The 20,847-nt window shown below is 43.9% G+C and overlaps 1 protein-coding gene across 5 annotated transcripts in view; it reads right to left on the reverse strand.

Annotated features, from left to right (window-relative positions):
• The window catches only part of SKOR2 (SKI family transcriptional corepressor 2), a 34,927-nt gene continuing 14,080 nt past the window's right edge, over positions 1-20,847 (reverse strand). For 4 of the 5 annotated variants that reach the window (XM_063320204.1, XM_063320203.1, XM_063320202.1 and 1 more), the window contains exons 5-9: positions 17,060-17,125; positions 16,567-16,665; positions 11,372-11,439; positions 2,584-2,648; positions 1-632 (exon numbers count right to left, since the gene is read on the reverse strand). In XM_063320204.1, coding sequence (XP_063176274.1) covers positions 2,586-2,648; positions 11,372-11,439; positions 16,567-16,665; positions 17,060-17,125 — 296 coding nt within the window. In that variant the 3' untranslated portion in view covers positions 1-632; positions 2,584-2,585. The remainder of the gene's footprint in view (positions 633-2,583; positions 2,649-11,371; positions 11,440-16,566; positions 16,666-17,059; positions 17,126-20,847) is intronic. The other variant, XM_063320201.1, reaches the window with a different exon arrangement.

Raw genomic sequence — 20,847 nt, forward strand, 5'->3', positions numbered from 1 at the left:
CATACAGCAGGCAAAATACCAGAGGAGGAAAGGGCCGAGGGAGAGGGGTGTGAGAATTTCCAGTCTGCTTTTAAAAAGCACTGTGTATGGCTAACGCTGCTCCATCCATCCATCCATCCATCCATCCATCCATCCATCCATCCATCTAAACGTGGTTCTGGCCCACCTGGTAAGACGTGTAATTTCTTTTCCGTAAAACAATCACTATTCAAAAGCAAAAGATGAACTGGCAGATGTCGTCAAGTGTTTGGGGCGTTGAAAGGATCGGCAGTTCCTTTCACAGCTTATCTGGACGATTCATCAAAAGCATGTTCTCTATCAAGTTCAGGAGGTCCTTCTAAAAACACAAAGACTTAAACTTTGGTACCACCAAAAAAGATCCAGGACAGGCATTTTTTGATTTTGTTGTTGTTGTTGTTTTGTTTTTACTAATAAATGGCTGCTACATTCTATTTTACATGGTTGTCCATGATGCTTTGAGGTCACTTGTCCTTGGGTTCAGAGGAACCTGATTTGTTTTGTTTGTTCTTTAAATTCCCAAGCCCTTCCGTTTTCTCAGTCTTTGTACAAGTCAGGTTTCTGAGCGGTGGCTTCTAACTTACAAGGTCACAGCTGCAAAAGATCCTGTGCTTCTAGGAATAAAAAAAGAAAAAAAAAAAAAGATAAAAGAGAGAAAACGTTACCGACGCTAAGCCCAAGTTTGAAATTTCTTTACTCACAGAACCGCAGCATTTATTTACAATCCTTGAAAAAGGGACACACACGAGTCACCTGCTGCAGAAGCATCCTCTGAGAGTTTGCTCGTTACTTATCCGTAGAGTCATGTGGAAATACGTTAAAGATGAAGCGCAAACTGCAACCCACTGAAGTAGAGTTAAACACAACAAGACCCGCTGTGGAAAGGAACCCAAAGCCCAACAAGGGTAGCAAAGGACTGCCGAGAAGCGCAGAGCGTTAACTGAGGGGTTGCTCTGCCAACGCGCGGGGTCTTTACCCCCTTGGTGTATCGCGTGGGTATGTACGTGCATACACCTTTCTTCTCGAGGCAACTCTTTTCCGCTTGCCGCGCTGAGAAGCTGAGATGGCTTCTGCACAATACGTCTGCCATTCTCTGCTTGACTGATTTAGCTTAGCAGTTAAGTAACAACTAATCTTTCAAAAGCGCTAGGGCCTACTTAGAGAAATCCCCCTTGTCTGCAGGGATGGTGTGCCACTGGAAACAAACCCAGCGTGAGAAACGCATCCATCCTTCACGCTCGCAGCAAATAAGCAGGCAAATGCTCGTAGCTGCGATGCCAGCACCTTCCTCGCGGGGCTTGGCAGCTGATGAGAACCCGATGCTGGGAACAAACGGTGCCGTTCATCTGACGCCGCCATCCTCGGGCGGGCTTTTAGCGGAGAGCAAGTGCTGTGGACAAGGCGCTCGGGGCAGGACCCGCTGCTTCTCATCTGGGGAGGCACACTGTTTTATTCCAGGATATTAAAATCACTGAATTTCTTTTAAATCAGTGCTCAGATTAATGTAGACTCAACTGGAAAACGCTGGCAGTCGGGAAGAAAGTACGCACAAGAGGGCAAAACAGACCAACTTGATGATTAGATTAATCTCCTTATCTCAGTAGGCAGAGCTCGAAACCACAGATACTGGTTATCTGGTTACTCTGTACTTAACTCCTAACGTTTTTAAGTATCTGATTCTTCCATGGCTCAGGTAACCTCCATCATCCATACTGTCAAACCCTTCTCACATGCCCCAGACTTTCTCTTGAATACTTTGTGCCTTACCGAGGTCTCTACAGATGAAGAGCTCGTTTTTCCTAACCCACCTGCTCCACCTCAGGGATTTTTTCAAGTGAATCCACAAGCCAGATTTTGCAGCATAACACAGTATCTGGGCTACCGCCTTTTTGCCTCTCTTGTCTCCGAGCCCTCATCATCTTGTTTTACCAGGAAAAAAAGAGAACGTCATTTAAACACAAAGGCTTTAGCACCTGAAACTGCCACCTCTCAGGCCACTGATGATGGAAACGGCGTTTCTTCTAACGGAACGCTTCTGAAAAACACTGCTGAAAAACCAACGTTTTAGGAAGGTGCTGCCCATGGGCAACAGAGTGATCAGCGTCTGCGGGAGACTGAACCACAGAAGACAGTATTGATGTGGTTCTGGAAAGCTCCCAAAACACACTGCTCTTTCCTGGAGCTGAAGGAAGCTCCATTATGGGCAGAAAACCCCATCCCTACCTGCCCGTGTGTGAACTTTCACTGCATTGTGAGCGCCAAGGTATTTCCCTCCTCCTGCTTAAGATATGTGACCTTGATGCCATCTTCCAGTGCCAGAGAAGAGAAGCACATGGTCAGGCCTGGATTCACCCAATGGTCAACTCTCAACACTATGTCCTACCCCGGCGAAGCCTTGTAATTCGTGCGACGTATCAGTTATGAGCTTTAAACCTCCGCAGGCAGAGCTTTCAGACCACAATCAGTAACAATCACGCAACAGAACGATTCTCTTAATTCTTGCCATGGCTGCGAAGAAAAACGGCCAGGTCAGGCAGAATAAAGTCTCTCCTTTCCCAAGCTCACCTTTAGCTTTTGCTGAGGTGCGCACCGAGCTTTTCTTTCCTGATCAAGCTTGCTGCATAGGGAATCTGCAATGACACAGAAACAAAAGCCGCTGCTTTAAGCCAACGAAACATCCAAGCTGGAATCCCTGCAAAGGAAAGGTTCTGTTTGCCCCCTTCTATCATTTTAGGAAACAGTGCCTTAAATTAAAGGACTGAACTCTTTACAAAACAGCAAGAATGTTGAAGCGGAAATAAAATCAAAATAGGCCCGAATTACAACACCAGCTAGATCTTAAAATCCAATGTCTGCTGATGTTTTGTTTATATCAGTTGCTGGCACAAATAAAGCCACCACCCATTTCTGCTACCTGAGAGATGACAAAAACCAGCTGCCTGTAACAGAGCAGGCACCAAACGCTCACCTCTGTGCAGCCGAAATACAGCAGGTTGGGAGTACGAGACGACTTATATTTATATCACCATAATTAGGAAGTTCATAATAGTTATCTCTGACTTGCACCAATCTGAGGGAAGCCAATGAAGTGGAACAAATAATTAAAGAAAAACAGAGAACATCGGCATATTAGGGAACACAGTTATATTTAGAAACAAAGTGGGATGATGTGCTCACCGGCTGCTGGGAATACACTATGGGGCCGCTCTTTTTCAATGCCAGGCCTTTAGAATGCAACAAAACTAAATTGCTCTGAGATTCCTCCATAGCTGGGAACCGAAGTGGCTACAAATTCATTATTCTTCTGCCTTTTGGAAGGACCGCTGGAGGAATTCAGGTTGGGATCAGAAAATCTATGTCCTTGCGCTCCCGGGTGCTGCTGCGCACTGAGGTGACCCCCTTCTGCCGTCAGGCACTCCAGAATATAGTCACAAATAATGTCAAATATGTTACCGCAAGCTGTCAAATAGGCTGGGCTGAAGGCAGGAGCAAGCACAAAGAGCAAAAGGAACAGAGAGTTCAAGTGTCCTGCCCCACGCACATAACAACACACCAGAAGCACGTGAATTTACATCCACATCCACTGACTATACATCTAACACACTTTCTTGTGCATCCCTGTTTTGGTTTTAATTACGTTCCGCTCACAGTACGTGAGGACGTTCGTGTGAGTTGTGCTCAGCGTGTTTGTGGGCTGGTATAAAAAGTGCAGTATCCGCAGCGTCCTCTCTCTCCATCCCTGCCTGCCTTAATAAGGAAAAGTGCAGGGAAAGAGGAGAAAGAGGCACGTGCATCTCGGGAGCTAAACCCTTCATCTCGCGGGAAAGGAGGTCAATCTGACTGAAAGCAGCAGCAGCACCGGGAAGCAGCAGCGTCTGCAAAGATGAGCCGTCTGTCTGAGCAAAAAGCAGAAGCCTTTCACGGGGCCATGATGCTTCTCCCGCTCCACAGCCCTGGGAATAGGGAAATACGTGTGCGTGAACTGGGAGGATCAAACCACTGATGATCTGAAAAGACCCAGGATCCAAGGGTTTGGTCTGACTACTCTTATAGCCCCTACCCTTCGTGGAAGCTGAAAGCTATCAGGAAGCTTGCTGCCGCATCCCCAAAAAAACAGAGCTCTACTCTCCACTGAGGCCTTGAACTGCCTCCCAGGGCACACGGTGTTTGCAAAGGCTGGAAAACTCCTCTCCGAACTGCAGCAGAGAGGAGTAAGCAAAGAAACCGTTTACCTGAGCACCCCTTTCAATGGTTTAGATACAAAAGGGAGCCACAAATTGCCTGAACAAGCACATTTCAGCTGAGACCCGTGATGCTTCACCAGCTGCTTTCTTCCTCTCTCCCACTCGCAACGGCCAACAGGCAACATCGGTTTGCATGGCCGCCAATTATATAGGACATCTCCCAAGCCGTACTGACCTAGATAATACAACGGGGTAAATTCTGTCAGAAATTAACTGTTCTTAATCCACTTCTCTGCTATATTTGGCACATCAGCGCCTTTTCCATGCGTGTTGGTTGATCCATTCTCCTGCTAATAAATGAAACTGGGAGAGGTGGATGTTCAATAGGGAAATGACTGCTTTCTTCAGGAGTTAAGTGTCATCTTCTACTTGTGTCATTGGAAGAGCGTTTGATAACTCCAGTGCTGCGGTGGAATAGTATTTAGGGCTCTTTATGACAATACAGTCCCCCTTTTGTGCATCTATGATGACTGTCACGATGAAGATAGACTCAAGTGGGCATGAAGATCCAACACGTGGCCCTTATCAAAGTGCATATACCCCTGCCAGCAATAACAAAAATGCAAATGGTTGGGTTTAAAGTAGCAAGAAATCTGTTTCTTATGACTAAGTCTACATTAATAGGAAATACGTCGCAGCGGGAACAGATCTGTAGGGTGCAGGAAAAAGACTCACTGACCATATTGTATTTCTCTTGGTTTTTTGGTTTTTTTTTCCCCCTTCAGGCTAGCTCTGCTCTGGTCCTGGATACTGATCACCCGCTCAGAGCTAGAGCTATGTCCATTCCTGAAACACATCCTCGTTTGCTTCATCCAGAAGGCGTCCAGTTTGCAAGCTCTGAGGCTGCTCCACAACGTGAACCAAAGCACAGACAAGCCGAGAGGATTGGGGATTCATTTCTAAAGCGCGTATCTGATCCCCGCTACACTTGGACATCAAAGAAGCTTCTGTACACCATCCCCTTCTGGAGACTTCACCTTTGCATCCCATCTCTAGGTGGGATACACAATGATACATCACCCTGACTTCTGTTGCTTGAAGAGGGAATCTTCAGTGCCCCAAAGCACTATTATCCGATGTGTACCTACAGGTATTTAATTAAACAATTCTCGTTTCCAGAAAGTGCCCTTGAGACCTCAGTCAGAACATTGTCCAGCCAAGACAGCCCTTCCAAATGCAAAGCGTATTTACACAGGGAAGGAGTAAGTTGTGCAGCTGAACTGCCACTGGAAAACTACAGTCTCTGCACACATGGTGCTTCTGGATAGAACAACGCGTGGGATTAAGGAGAATAAAAAGCATGGACTGAGCCTTTGACAGCCGGAGGAGGAATGGAAATGCCAAGGGATTGCCCTAGAGCATGAGCCTCCGCTACTGCCTTGTGAAAGTATTTACAGCTGTGGGGGCTGCGTTCAGAGACTCTTCCCTCCCGGGTGGGCAGTGGCACGTGCTCAGGGCAGCGTACTGGTCTGCACGGGATGCAAGGCAAGGGAGAGTCACGGCTGGAGTACGCAGTCTCTCCCCGATGTATTTTTAAGTACTGGAGCACGCTAATACCATAAAAAAAGTGCACACAAGCAATAGCAGAGACTGGCTTGCGAGTCTCTGGTACACACGCATCCGTTTTTCATCAGAATTTCTGCAGATTCTAAAGAAAATTAAGCTTTTACTTCTGTTTTTAACAACCATTAATTCTACAGGGCATTCCTTTGTCTTTAACGTTGGAATTTTCTGGAGACAGAGGCACAGCTTCATCCCATTAACTCAAGGCATACCCAGACGTAGTGTCAAGATACAAGTTTTGCTCACCCGTCTTAAAAAAGCAGACGGTGGCAAACAAAATTCTGCTGAAAACAGTACTTGTCCGCTCACTTTTCTGTATACAGTTAGGCATTGATACTTCGGCATCAAAAAGGCATATTCCCATTTTGCACCACTAAATCTGGAGAGGAACCACCAAAAATCAAACGAAGATAACAGGACGTATAGAAACAGACCTGCAGTGTCATCCCAACTGCTAAAGCACAGAAGAAGAAATTAATGAGAAAAAAAAAAATATAAACGTGTCTCTGGTTTGGGGAGGGCAAGGTAACGACATCTGCCTTGGGAGTCTGCAAGACACAGTAAACACGGAGTTCCAGAAATGCTCTTTTACCTGTTATTGTCTGGGTGTCAGTGGACAAGCACTTCAGCACAAGATGCAGCTCAAGAAATCCAAGAGCCCTTCTGCTGAACCGGTGTTTGCCTCTAACATTCTTGTCAAGGTCAATCAATCTAGCTGGACCACTTGAAGCGGAGGACCAAAACAGAAATCCCAATAAAGCACTGCTATTTCCTATTTCCACTTTTCGAATACGGAGTGACAGACACGCAGTGACCAGCGTGTCCGCACACAAAAATGTGGATATTCCTTGTTTGCGTAATGAATACATTAGTCGTACAAAGCACCTACTTTCCACATACAACCTAAAATAGGAATTAAACCTACTGGTGCTTTCTTTAATTACAGTAGGACCCAGAGGAACATGATCTCATACCTCTGAAGATCTACCAACATTACCACGTGGCAGACTTTTTTCTTCTTTTAAACACTCCTTGTGAATCTTTAAAGATCAAGCTGAATGACAATGCAGAGATAGAAATCAGTTTTGCAGGTAGATAGTTCCTGATTTATTTTATTGCCTGCCTCTGAAGAACAGAGTTGATTCAAAGCAGCACTGAGAGCAGAAGGGCATCAAACATCAGAGGAGTTCCATCTGGATCCAGTTCCAAGCTCTGAAGATTATCACCAGCCCAAAGTTAGGCTAGCGAGGAGGAATTCCGTTCAGGGGAGTATAAATAAATACAAAAATCCTAAACAAAACCACATCAACATTCTCCCCTTCAGCTGGAAACGCAAGGGACTGCCTGAGTAATTCACATTTCTAACACACCTCAAAGACCTGCTGCCTTTTACTCCCATGCAAAATTAGTGGGATTGATCACTACATGATCCTAGTTATCTAAACCAGGGTGAGGAACACCACCATAGCTTTTCCCAATGGAGAGGTTACACCTGTGGCCAGCACTTCCCAGGAACCTACAAACTCCTTGTAAGGGACCCCTGAAAGGAAATTAAGAACAGCTAGCAGCAAATTTTAGCTCCTGCAAACAGGCATGGTGCCCTACTTCTCTATGGCAATGTTTTAGAGGGGTTCACAAAAACACCAAAGGCTAAAAAGCGTCCTGCTGGGAATGCTGCTTCTGATCTTTTTCTCCCACCGGGCAGCTAGGAAGAAAGTTCACGCTTTTAAAACGCGATCCACTAACACAGTTGCTCAGAAGACAATATCAGGCGGATAGAGAGCCTCAAGCAGGAGCTGACTCAGTACTTTGTTAAGCTGGCTGGGCTGTACTGACAGATGAATTCTGGTCAGACTGAACACAAATGGACAACTCTAAAGGCAGGTGGGCTCTTCTGAGGCCATACCACGTGTGCCATGTTAGAATTTACCCCAGCCTGCTGGGCAGCAACTTATTCTCAGCGGCCCTTTGAGTACAGCTTAATAAGAGAAGCCAGATGATCCATACCCAAATCCATACGTAAAAATCCATATTTTACCCATGACCTCCAAGTACACACACTGTACTTAACCGATCTAGGAGACAGCACTTTGAAGGAGGAAGAAGAGAAAAACTCATTCAGAGTTTGAGAATTTGAGATCCATTTTCTTGTTAAATATGACGATCAGTTGGTCGAGAGCTTGGCACAAACAGGTTGCGATACTTCCCGGCCGCCGCTCCAGACACTCTGACCGGCTCCTTTCTCAACAGAAATTGCTGATGACCACACAGCGTCCCACTGCTCCAGCTACCTACCAAGCCAGGTTATACCGAAGAAGTCAACATCCGTGGCAGAGGATGTAACAGAACAGGACCCACCCCCCCATTTTCCCAATGATCTGAGCCTTCGCTCCTGACTTTCAGGAAGCCATAAAGTAATTTTTTTAAAGTCCGGAGCGGACAAAGCATTAAAATAAAAGCCCATTGATTAAACAGTGCTTTAACTGAGGCTGTTAATGAGCACTATCAACCCCTGTCCCCGCCAGCCGCCGCGGGTGCAGTGCCGGCCGGGGAGCGGCAGAGGGCACCCGCAGCCCACGCCAGCCTGTGTCCCCCCCCCCACCCCCCCCGCGGCCCCGAGCTGTCACCCCACGCGTGGCCGTGCAGCATCACCGTCCGCATTGCAGTTTCACAATGTCAGCCAAGAACCGGGAGAAAAAAGCGTTACGTTCAGTGTTCGGTACTGGCTGGGCACGAAGCGCTACCTTTGAGCAGTCCTTTTCGTCTAACTGCCAAGTTACAGCGGGCATTCACGCTAGAAAGTATTCAAATATAATTATATTTGGTTAATTATTTCATGCTTAACTTCAGCTTGGTGTATTCCAGACACTTCTGACACATCAGTTTATTTGAAAGGCTGACTACTCGGTTATGCAGCTTGAAAAATTCCATTTCAGGGTGAGTGAAAGCATCGCTGGGGCAGAACGTGGCCCTGGTACCCACCGTTACAAGAGATGCCCTAAAGATCACGCACAAGTCTTCAGGAAGGACTAATTTAAGTTAGTCCTTCAGCGGTGAGAAGGCCCAAAAGAAACTGACTCTGTGCATTTATATTGTTTGTAAAATTAAAAAAAAAAAAAGCAATTAAGCCAAATTCCGGGGCTAGTTATACCAGTAAATTTAGAGTTTAATCCGATAAAGGTATACACTTATGAAGCTGTACGTAAAATTAAAATCTGAGTATGCATTAAACACTTAGGTTTTCCGCTTTGTGCTTCTATGTCAAGAAGAAGATTAGGTGTGCGCAGCTCTGCTAAAGCAATAGTACGGTGTCCCAGGTATGTACAAACCAAAACAATCTACCCCTGTTAAAAAAAAAACCCAAACAACAACAACAACAAAAAAAATCAAAGGTAACCATTATTTTTTGTGTATTCTGCACCAAAAGATTTAATTCATCCATGCCATAAGCCGAGAAAGCCAAAGAAGTTCTATCCTTAAGCACATTCATCTCATTAATCTTAATTCTAGATACAACCATACAAAATACGTTCACATGAATGAATTAAAGTAGCTGCGGGGATGATCACGTTGAAAGTGATGACTCCATGTCAGTTATCGACCAAAACGGCAATGAAGGTTTCTGCACCCAGCTTCAAGACACACACTGGTTATTTGCAGCAGTCCCTCAGTTCTTCGTACGCAAATACCCTTTTATCGGTCCCAGGGATACGCAATCTAACTCACCGATATCGGGAGGGATACCCAAATGTGAGCAGAGACTTACTGATGATTTGACAACATTTCTATTTATAATAATTAAACTCAGGCAGCCACAGTCACTGAAGAGGTCCTAAATTGTTGGTGCAGTACATTAAAAGACGAAACCTCTGTAAGTACATTCAGGCAGCTCTGTTTAATGATTAAATGACTATTAAGTCTTTCTGTAGCATACATCAGTAAGTGAAAAGGGTGTGAATTACATGATCATATTTCTTTTCCTGCCCAAGAAAAAGCACTACGCTGAACCTTGCGATTTCTCCCCTTCTCGTAAATCGGAAAAACCACCACAGCTGACTCACTGGAGGTCTGGGATATCCAGTTTCAGAAACAACTTCACAACCGGGCCGCAAAGCAAACGGCAGAGATGATCCGCTCTCTCCCTGGGAGGGAGAGTTTGTTAGCTGCAAGTTCAGCTGACACAAGAGCTAAAGGCTGAAGTGGTCTCACAAACACTGTGCTTAAATGTGTGTCAGCACAGGAATCAGACAAATCACCTGCCTGGAGTCCGAAGCACCAGGGGAAGTACTTTTCAGGATGACATCCCGATTACCATCACCCGTGACAATGCAATTCACAGATCAAGCCAAACTACCTGCCTGGCATCGGCAGACAAAGGGGAACACAGTAACAACTGGACACGATAAAGGAAAAGAGTGGAGAGCAGCAGCAAAAAATCTCCAAAGATATTCTGGACTTGAATTTCCTCCATGAACAACCTCCTTCAAGCACCCTCCATCTCTCATTGAAACCTCTGAAGTCAGCAGGAACAGGGAGCAGGAATGTTCGGCAGCTCTAAAAATAAGGCCGCTCCCGAATGCCTCTAAACATAGGAGCACAAGTTTGATAATCCTGGCCTTCAGCTTTATTTTCATGTCCTAACCCATCAGTTAGAAAATGACAGTACCAGAAGGCTGGACAATGCCTTCTCCGCACCGGGGTCTGTGACAAGCACAAGGAAAATTTAGATGCCGGAGCACAGGACTGATTCAGGTAAGCGGGGATATTTGGCAAGCCCGCCCCAAAAACGCCCTGCTGAATAATGTCAGGCCGATCACACAAAAAGCACGAGCAAAACAAGCATTAGCTGACAGCTTCCCATTCGTTACGATGCCCTGCTCTTAAAACCACACTAAGCAGTATTAAGTAAGGGCGAGTTTCACATACTCCACCCCTTGCTTGTACTGGATTAAGGATGTCAAGTTTTCAAAACAGCACCGTTGTACGCAATGACCTAGAGTTGCACGAACGCACATACACGCCAAATCCCTCCTGGTTTTAAAATAACAAGCAAGAAACCTGCACAGAACTGTGTTTTGGCAACTCGATCCTTTACTGCTGAGTTAAGCACTTCTTCTAGGGGCTGAAATTTGAAAAAAGACACATCCTAAGGTTTATTTACCAGTGAGAAGCTGGCCCCGCACTGATTCCCTACTGAAGGCTGAAATGCACGCCCTGGCAACTTGTACAAGGTAGAAACACGTAACTACTTCGGGTTTACTGATTCAGTCCTCACGTTTCTCTCTGAAGCAGCACCTCTCGGTGTTCAGTCAACACATTTCGTTCAGCTGAAACATGAAGACCCATCTGGTTACCGTACAAAAGTAAATCTCCAGGTAATTAGATTCTAATCCAGAGAACCGCATGCTTACGTCTTGCTAAGTATAAGGTAATACGAGCTCGGTAATAGTACATCCGCATGGCTCACAAAGGAAAAGTTCGAGGAGTGCATTTAAAAAACATAAAGAGACAGTTCGTAACATTTTCAGCAGAGAAGGCAAACTTACAATTTGTAGCTGCTGTACCATTTCTTCTCTGTATGCCAGTTCTCGCTTCATCTGATCTTGAAAATTATCTTAACGGGGGGGAAAAGAAGTAGATGCAGTAATTAAAACAGAGACCACACAGAATTAATATAAATCAAACTAAATCAAACCAAATCACTACTGAGGAATCGTGAAGCGCTACAAAGCCCTTCACCCAACTAAAAGGCACGCCTAACAAAAACTTCTTTTCTAGTAGGAGACACTGAAGACGACAGAAAAACTGCGGAAAAATCCGATTCAGCTGCTTCCCCAATTAGCAAATGTAGGCTGCTAAGTTTCTGACGCTAGCATTCATTCTCACAGCAATTTTCTCAATGGGCCAGACTCTGCAGTCATTAGTCAAACTTCTACCAACACTGAAGAGAAGAGCAAAACCTGCTCTTCTTTGCTTCGGCATAAATCTGTTGACATCAATAGGGATGTCCAATATGTGAGAACAGAAGGCGTTCAAGGATGCAGGGTTTGATTTGTAGTTTTGTAACGCAGCGCTGATGGCTTTGAACAAAACTCAGACTAAAGCTCCATAAACAGTGACGCGGAACTCAGAAGGGAAAAAAAGTCTTTGAAAGACAGATCCTAGAAAGCCGGGTTTCAGCACAGGCCAGCCTTCCTGCTCCAGCAGCTCCTCCTTCCCTTATTTTCCTCCTCAGTAACCATTTCAGACAAAACTTCATTTGGTAGAAGACTAACTACTAGTCTGTGTTCCATGATATTGTTGTTGGAGGTTATGCTGGATGCTGGGACACTAGCCCAGGACTCGGGAAGCCTGGGTTTGATACCTGCTCTACTGGACTCCATGCGTGTGTCTCTCCACGCCTCCTTTCATCACCCCTAAAGCAGGAATAATAGCACTGCTTCATCTGCCAAGTGCATTGGGAGGATTAATGGATTAAATGACTGTGGGATACTTCGATAGCACGGTAATGGGAGTCACAGAAAACACCTGAATTGCAATGGAAAGATCTGAGACCGGGTGACAACGAGCGGCTCCTGTTAATATTCTGTGTGTTGCCGCAGTGCTGGGAGCTCCCCTGCTCCCAAACCAGCCTCGCCACGACTTCTCAACCCCAAAAGCAGGAGGGCAGTGAGCAGCCATGGCATGATACAGTGGAGAGGAAGGATGTACCTCACCTATGGGGACAGGGGACGTGTCCCCATCAACTGTGGGCACAGGAAGGGGCTAGGAGAAAGTACAAGGGGGCAGGGCTCTGTCCTCCTCTTTCATACAAGACTTTTGCCCTCTCTGAATGATAAGCAGAAGTTGTTTAAAAGACAAGGAGGCACATTAGGGCAAGAAAATAGCAATGAAAAAAAGAAAGAGTGAGAAAATTTCTTAGGCTGAAACCATCAGGGTCCAGCACAGCCACACAGAAAAGGATATGATGACATTAACTTAATAAATTTCTTCAGATTTCAAGTAAACACTCACAGAATTTTTCAGCCTTTCCCCTCTACTCCAACTCGACCAGAAAAAAGCTGACAGAAATAAAGCAGGTTTGCAATTCCCCTCTTCCTAGCCCCAAAAATGCCGTGCAGTATAAAAAGGTGACCACCTCCTGCCCTGGTCACTAAATGCTGATAGATCCGTGCTAGTTCCTCCAGTTTCACCCCGAGTAGATAACATGGAGAAATTTTCCTTCTCTCCTCAACACTTTCCTCTCGACTGCCTCCTTTGCAGGCTCATCACCTCTCAGAACAAATAGCTCAGAAATCTTGCTCAGTCCTGCACTGCAAATGTCCAAGCTCACAGTGGAAATGGGGTGTTAATGGGGTAAGGGTAGTGGTTTTTTTCCGTCAGCATTTAGCTGAGTCCGAACGCTTACAGACAAAGCCATGAGCAATACCCAAGAGAAAGGATATGAATATTTAAATAGTTCTCTTAACACAAAATTAAATACTTTAACTATCCAGACTAGGTCTCTGCCATTTTATTACCACGTTGTTAAATGCAGCAGGACAAAATGCGTGCTAAAGGTACAAACCAGCAAAGCGTTCCGGGAGAACATGCTGTCACCACACACAGGTGCCCATATTTCTATCAGCACAACAAATTTCTTTGATTTTCTTCCAGTGATCTGATCTTTTTTTGTTTTCTTCAAGCCATCTCTGCGTTGAGAGATTTTACAGGCAAAGGAAAACCTCATCGGCAGTTTTCAAGTACAATAGCAATATAAAAAATAAAGGTGCGAACAGCAGAGGTCTGCTCTTTTATAAATTATCACAGGCCACATTTCAAGCAGGTACAAGAAGCCAGAGAGAAGCGTGCAGCATAGTACTGCTAAACGAGCTTGCAAATAAGATAAGTTCTCATTTAAGAGCGATTTCCATGAGAAGAACATGGAAACCAAATCCTGTTTACACACAACACTGCACAGCGCTGCTGCGGGTGGTGGTTTGATGCTATTAATGTGCAACGCCCCAAACATGCTCAGTTCCAAATGCAAGACCCGAAAAAAGGTGACTTTCAAGTCAACTCCCAGTAACCCGACAGGAGCATTTTCTAGAGAGACACAGTGTTACCTTCCACATCTCACACACTGGCACCCTGCTCAAACAGGGATGAATTTTCTCCTTTTTAAAAAAGCTTGAGCAGACTTAGAAGCCAAAGGCTCCTCACTTACCCACAGATGGGGCAAAGCTGAGGGAGAACACCCGCCCCCGACCCGTGGGGGTGAGAATTATCCTGGCAGTGTGTTCCCGTCCTCAGCAGCTTTAAGGATGGGACAGAGATCCAGCCCCCGCAGCCACTCAGCCCAAAGCTTCGAGCCAGACTGCGATATAAAGCCAGTAACCTGCCTGCTCTTCGCTCCCTCCTACGGCCTCAGGTGTCTCCAAGCCGTCATAAATCCATCAATACCATTTTAATTTTGCCTCCACCTTCCTTTAGATGGATCTCTCCCTATCCAACACCACCGCGGGCAGTTAGTAACTTGGGAAACCTGGCAAACCAAACATTTCCTAATATCTGACCTAAAGCAGCAGGCCCGTCCAGCAGCGAGAGCCTGGAACAGGCCTCATCTCTTTTTCTAGAACACCTACTGCTCTGGAGCGCAAACCACACTTATCCTGGATTTTACACCTACTTGCTTTACAAAGACCCTTTTTCTTGTTTTATTATATGCAGAGGAGGGGTGTTTTTTTGGTAAATCTAAATCTGTAAATAGGTTTTACGGTCACTTGTACATGTTGTTTATAGCACATTATCTGTTTTCTATTTTAATCCTGAAGAAAATTGACCACTACTTTGCGGTACACTGAAACCACATATTTTTCAAGCCGGCATACACGGTCGCCACTTCCTTGGTCGGCCGTACGTGTTCTTTTCTTTTATTTGAATTGTATTTCATGTGGTTTAATTGCAGTGTTTATTTACATGGCAATGACAGAGCATTAATTTTACTGCAGAAGAACAAAAGGATAAATGAGTGACCTGGATGGCAAAACTCCAAGATGCCATTTCGCCAATACCACACAGCAGTGTTTTGATCCACACAAATTATTTGAAAATTACCTCACTCCCAAACGCAAGTAATGACTGAATTTATACTGAAGGATGAGGTTATCCTTCTTTCATTAATATCTGTATCACCTCAGGCGGCTCTTCTCCTTTATTTATGAAGCTGTCTACATCTTTCGATACTTGAGATAAAGATGGAGTCATTCCCAGAGCCCTCACACTTTCTTGCTTCCCTGAATTTACTCTATACGATACTACAGAAAGGGGAAAAAACGTATTTTCTTTAAATAATAGGAAAATGCTGTCTGTGTTCCCACCTTTTCCTGCAATCCACGGAGGTGCAACATTCCTCAGCTTGAAGCAGCGGGTTTTGTTTGACAGACTTACTTCATGGGTACTGGCAATACTGGGTTTTGTCCCTGGAGTTTTTAATGAAGGAACTGGGAGGACTAACAAAACAGAGCGTGCCCAAACTCTTCGAGAAGCTCTAACAATATACCAGCACAAGGGCATTTTGCATTGAGGGCTGGTCAAACATTTCAGTCACGCAGGAGTTAAGAGAAGTTAGTAAGTGGCAGAAGAGCCTGACAATTAGTCTGGGAAGGTTTAAATGTATCCGTCTTGGATTACTGCGAGTCAGGTAACTCCGTGGTGCACCATCCACATACAGGCTCTCAGGAAATCAAGGACAAAAATTGAAAGTCTTAAAAAGCAGAGTTTAAAAAAAAACCTCACATCATCAACGTTAGGAAAACACTGAACGGAGATGCTGTCAGACCTCCTTTGGCCTTCATGAAGAAGCAAAAGGTGGGTGCAAACATGCTTTTTCCTTTAGGTTGCATTTCATACTGAACGGGGGGGGCTGTCTGGCCCCATGACAGCCAGGCACGGGGAAGCCTGCATGACAGTACTGATCTGTGTGGTGCTGTGTTAGAGACAAACAGAGAGCAATGGAGGTGCCCTCATCACTCCACGCTACATTCACTGCATGTTAGAGAGCCCTTACTGTGTCTTCTACCTTGTTCTGATCTACGTGGGATTTCTCCCGGAAGCATGCTTTCCCCTGCTGCTGCCAGGGTAATTCAAAAGACCTCCATCAATAGGTATTTTTCCGTATCCCTGTGCATGCAGTTCAACTTTCGGGCAGCTTCACGAAAACCCTACTAACTGTCCATTTTGTTTTCTTTTATTTAACGCATGCCCAAGCACATTCCATCACCCCTGGGTAGCACCACGGTGCAAAGGCCATCTCAAACAGCCCACCTCAAGAGGAAAAATCCGAACGGGTCTCTCTACTCCTTAAACACAGGCCAAATCAATTCTCCAGCATTAGCCAGAACCACCTAAATATGACTAGGAAGTAGCCTGCCGTCAGAAGCCTCTAAGAAGCTGGTTAAGAACACCGCGATGATCTTAACACCCCAAGAAGCTCCAGACGTATTTCTGTCTACTCACTGTATTCAGTGTTATCAAAACCAGTAAAATACACACCAAAAATAGACATCCAGCTTCCTACTTCCCCTACAAAGAGACTTGCCTGGGCAGCCTGAAAAGCCACAGCAGAAGTGCCATCAAGCTCAGTAGAACCAAGTCAAAGAGTCTGGCAAAACAACTGAGAACATACCTCTCTCCCCTTTTAACAATATGACAACAACCACCCACCCACAAATAACACCAAAACCACAGATACGTGTCTTACTGAAGACTGGGAAAGACGCATTTCCTTTCAACACCTGGAATTCCTGTTCTAGTCTCCTCCGTAAGTCGATCTGTTCAAACAAAACCTTCTGGAGTTCCTCTAACAAAGAGAAAAGAAAAGTGGTTTTGCTAATCTGTATAAATAATTCTTGAAAGAACAGTTGCAGAGCAATTCATTACCATAAGACAAAATATTTTAGCAGTTATAAAAAAAAAAAAAAAAGTGTTGCATAGACCTACAATAGATTTTGTGCAGAAAGCCATGAATATAAATCAATGTAATATATTATTTTAAAGTATTATATTACAGTGTCATGTATTGATTGATATATATGCATTAATCTCAATTATATCCACCCAAAGGTCCATATATTATTCATATGTTACTTGACAAGCTTAAAATATGGTGCAGAACAAAAGTGCCCCCTATTATCCTCATATTCTATTAAAACAAAGAGCAGTTTCATAACGTAAGAGGCCCTTATTTATTTTACCTTTCCCCATGTTTTCTACATCCTTCTTCAGTGAATGAGGTGAATTGGTTTCTTGTGTGTGTTCGCCTTAAAAAATGAGAGAGAAAAAAGTTATTGATTTACCGATACTGCTTTTCATCAGTATTGTCCTTACTATGCAACTGCTTCAGAGAATCTAGAGTAAAAAGGAGAGAAAAAAATACAGAAAGAGTACAATGGAGGTTTATCTACAAATCTCTACGTGCGTAGCACAAATGTTTGCAGGACTTGGATTTGCTTTTAGTTTAGTAAAGCATCTCCCTACACCACGGCCTCCTGCAGACAAGACCCGATGTCTCCTCCGTACCTAGGAGCGTTCCTCTTGCACGTTGTCTGCCAAACTGATCCCTGCTTTCGCTCTAACCCTTCTTGAAGATGCTCTTACCACAGAACGACTAGACACAAGCTGAGAAAGGGGCAGAGCCTTCTCTCCAGTCTCATCTCCTCTCTTCACAACGGGAAGTCCATGCTATTTAGCCGGGCAGGACCCTGCTCCCAAATCCACAGGCAAAATCCTTTTAGCACCGGCCTCTCTGCCTTCATCAGCTCTTTAACTTTATCATCTTCTAGAGCTCTACGGCACGGGCGTGTTGTAACTGGATATCATTTATATCCAGCTGAGATAAAATTGACATTAGTGATATTTGCGTCTCAAGGATACACCTTGGAGGTCAACCAATTCACAGACTTCTGCCTTAGGTTGCTCACAGAACTTTTAATCATATAGTACTGACGAATTTTCTAGATAACAGAATTTGACTATTTCCATATATATGCATGCTACTTCTTTCACTCTTTTTCCTTTAGAAATAAAATAAAATAAACCTTCACAAGGTGTTACGTTCACCTGGATGACAGTTTGACTTAAATATGAGCCTTCTGACAGCAGATGTTATTTTCATTACCCTCTGGAACTGTGAAATTTTCCTCTAATTTCTCTGAACAGGGTTTTGAAACCAAAAGCCATGAAAAAATGTTTTTAAAAGAAAAAAAATACCACTTTAGGGGAAATGAATGGGAGATTTTCTATTACTTACAGCTGAAATAGAAATGGAGTCTCAATAATTAAGAAAATATTTGGTAAATAACTAATTATTGAACTAATCGGACTAATTTTTGGTTTAGTCCAGCCAGTAAATACACATCATTAACTCCACTGAAGAGTAATCACAAGACATACATATATAAAGCTACTCGTGCGTTTATGTATTTGGAAGAAAGAATCATGGAGGAAAAACCTTGGGGTTTTTTTGAAAATAAAAAGCCATAGCACCGAATAGGTCACCCCACAACACATAAGACAGCAGCTACTTAAAAAACTCGTGCTGTCACCATGCATTTGACAGTAGGTCAGCACAACAAGGTAATTTTAAAGTTGAATCGGAAAGTCTTGTTTTATAGGCAGTCAGAAATCTTTTTTGCAAAACATTTATTTCTGTTTTTAAAAATCAATGCATTCTCATATCCAGTAAGCCTTGAAGTCATAGTATATGAAACACATCCAATAGCTATGCATTTTAGCATCTGCTAGCTCTTCCTTCCTTAAAAAAAAACCAAAAAAACCAACAAAAAACAACCACTCATTCAGGCATATACATTTACACAACTCTCATCTGGTGCCAGCAATTCCATTTTAAAAATCTGTTTATGTAACACAACGATTAAAAAAATCTTTTTTTTTTTTTTTTTTTAATGTCATTTGATATAAACAAAGTATTTTCTACAGGTAAGTTGTCTCACCACGCTAAAAGAGCAAGCTTAAAAATCCATCACCTTTTGGGCAGTGGTTTGAGGAGTTTCCATAATGTAGAACGGCCTTTTTTTTTTTTAAGTGAACATAATTCTGTTTTAAACAGGATTGCTAATGAAGTATTTTGTCAGATAAATTAGAGTCCATAAAATCAAACAGAAGGAATTTAGGTTTGGGGAGGGTATTTACTGAATTATAAATACTAGTGCATTTTCCAAATCAATTTCTTTCATTGAGGTATTCTTTTCCAAATGTTTTATGTGCAATTTTGAGGGATAACAGACTCACGGATGGAATGTAACTGGATTTTTCAAGGGCAAGGAAGAAAAAAGGGACGAGACTAGATCCTAGCACAGAGCATGGCGGCAACATAGCTCTTTCCCACTTGTTCAGTTGAGCTTTCAGGGCCATACGGTTGAGGCTGCCGACTCACCTGGACTAAAAAAATGGCATCAAAAAGAAAATAAGGGCATGTAGCATGAAGAATAACTTCTCCAGCACCTGCAGCCTCTCTAGTAAGCTACCGAAAAGGCTTATTAGAAAATCCCCCATCCTCGCCCCCGAAATAAGTAACGAACAGGATGGGAAAAGTGAAGGTATTTAAACGCAAAACCCAGCATATACGGTTTTGAAGAATAACTGCATTTTTAAACTGCTTTCTGATGTTCAAAAAAAACCCTCGACGTTATTATTGTTAACGGTAGTAATAATCAGATGGGTTTCACCTTTCCGGTCCCCCTGAAAATGATAATCAGGAGCCTGCTCTTCTCCATTTTTCCGTACTTCCCAGAGGCCTCATCATGCGTTGTGTACTGTTCTACCTTAATTGAAAGGGAGGAGGTATTGAATATTTAACCAGCTTCCTTTCTCTTAAATGTTAATTAAAAGCTAAATAGGTGTTTAAAAACAAACAAACAGAAAGCCCAAAGAATTTTAATCAGTCTTAGAAAAAAATCGCTTCCCCTTCTAATAGCTCCACCATAACTCTCTTGGGCCTTGTCTACACACAAACTTGTAGCAGCATTTAAACCAGCAGCACTGAAAGCTGCACAGCCCCCCAGTACGGACACCTAGGTTTTCTTTAAAAAAAAAAGGTCTATTTCAGTTTATTTAGAAAAATCAAACTATACCTCAACTGTCTATTGGCTAGGGGGGAAAGGGGATGAAGTATTCATAGCCAGTTTGCACTACCTCAGCTAAAGCTTTTGGTACCTCTGTTCTTCCCTGTTAGCTCAGATGGACAGAGATCATTAATCTGGAATAAAGGTACATGGGTTGTATTTTACACAAATGGCTTTCTTAACCTGGAACGTGACCATCCACCCATGGAAGAAAGGAGAAATTATGGCTGTGAGTAGACACACCTCAAATTTTCCAACGCTCTGAAAACCTGAGGTCCCAATTTGTACATTGACACAACCCCAGCTCTTTTGATGCTGCCATTTTATCAGCTGTATGCCCACTGGAGTAGTTAAGATTTGAAGTTTTAATATAAGAAACAGAAACATTTCCAAATTTATTCTCCCCAAAATAAACGCACGTTGCCTTCGTTGTACAAAGCCAAACCAGACATAGCCAGGTTACCTCTTCACGCTGTGCCACCTCTGGCAATCTCCTGCAACCCTTGCTCGGTAAGCTCTCAAAGCTTCTCTTCAAACAGCAGCTAAAAATTTCCACGCTGGCCCAAACAACTTGGCTACGTCAATGGGCAACTGATTTGCCCAGAGCAGACCTCTGATGGACCAGGAATATCACTCAGCTCTCCTGACTCTCAGCCCCACGCCTTGTCCCAATCTCATACTCTACAATTCTCACTACGTCTGCAGTGTTTGACCACATCAACCGAAACCATCCACCCGCCTGCGTCTCGGCGTCGGCCCTGTTATTCCTGGACGGTATTTAAATATCACCGAGCACACCCTGCAGCTCACTCCTACCAGGTGAGCTTCACCGCCGTGATGCCTGCAGCATGGATAGTCTACCATAACTTAAATGTCCACCGGTATTTTTAGCTGCAGAG

This window comes from Chroicocephalus ridibundus, chromosome Z (genome assembly GCF_963924245.1).
Source record: "Chroicocephalus ridibundus chromosome Z, bChrRid1.1, whole genome shotgun sequence".
NCBI classification, from domain to species: Eukaryota; Metazoa; Chordata; class Aves; order Charadriiformes; family Laridae; genus Chroicocephalus; species Chroicocephalus ridibundus.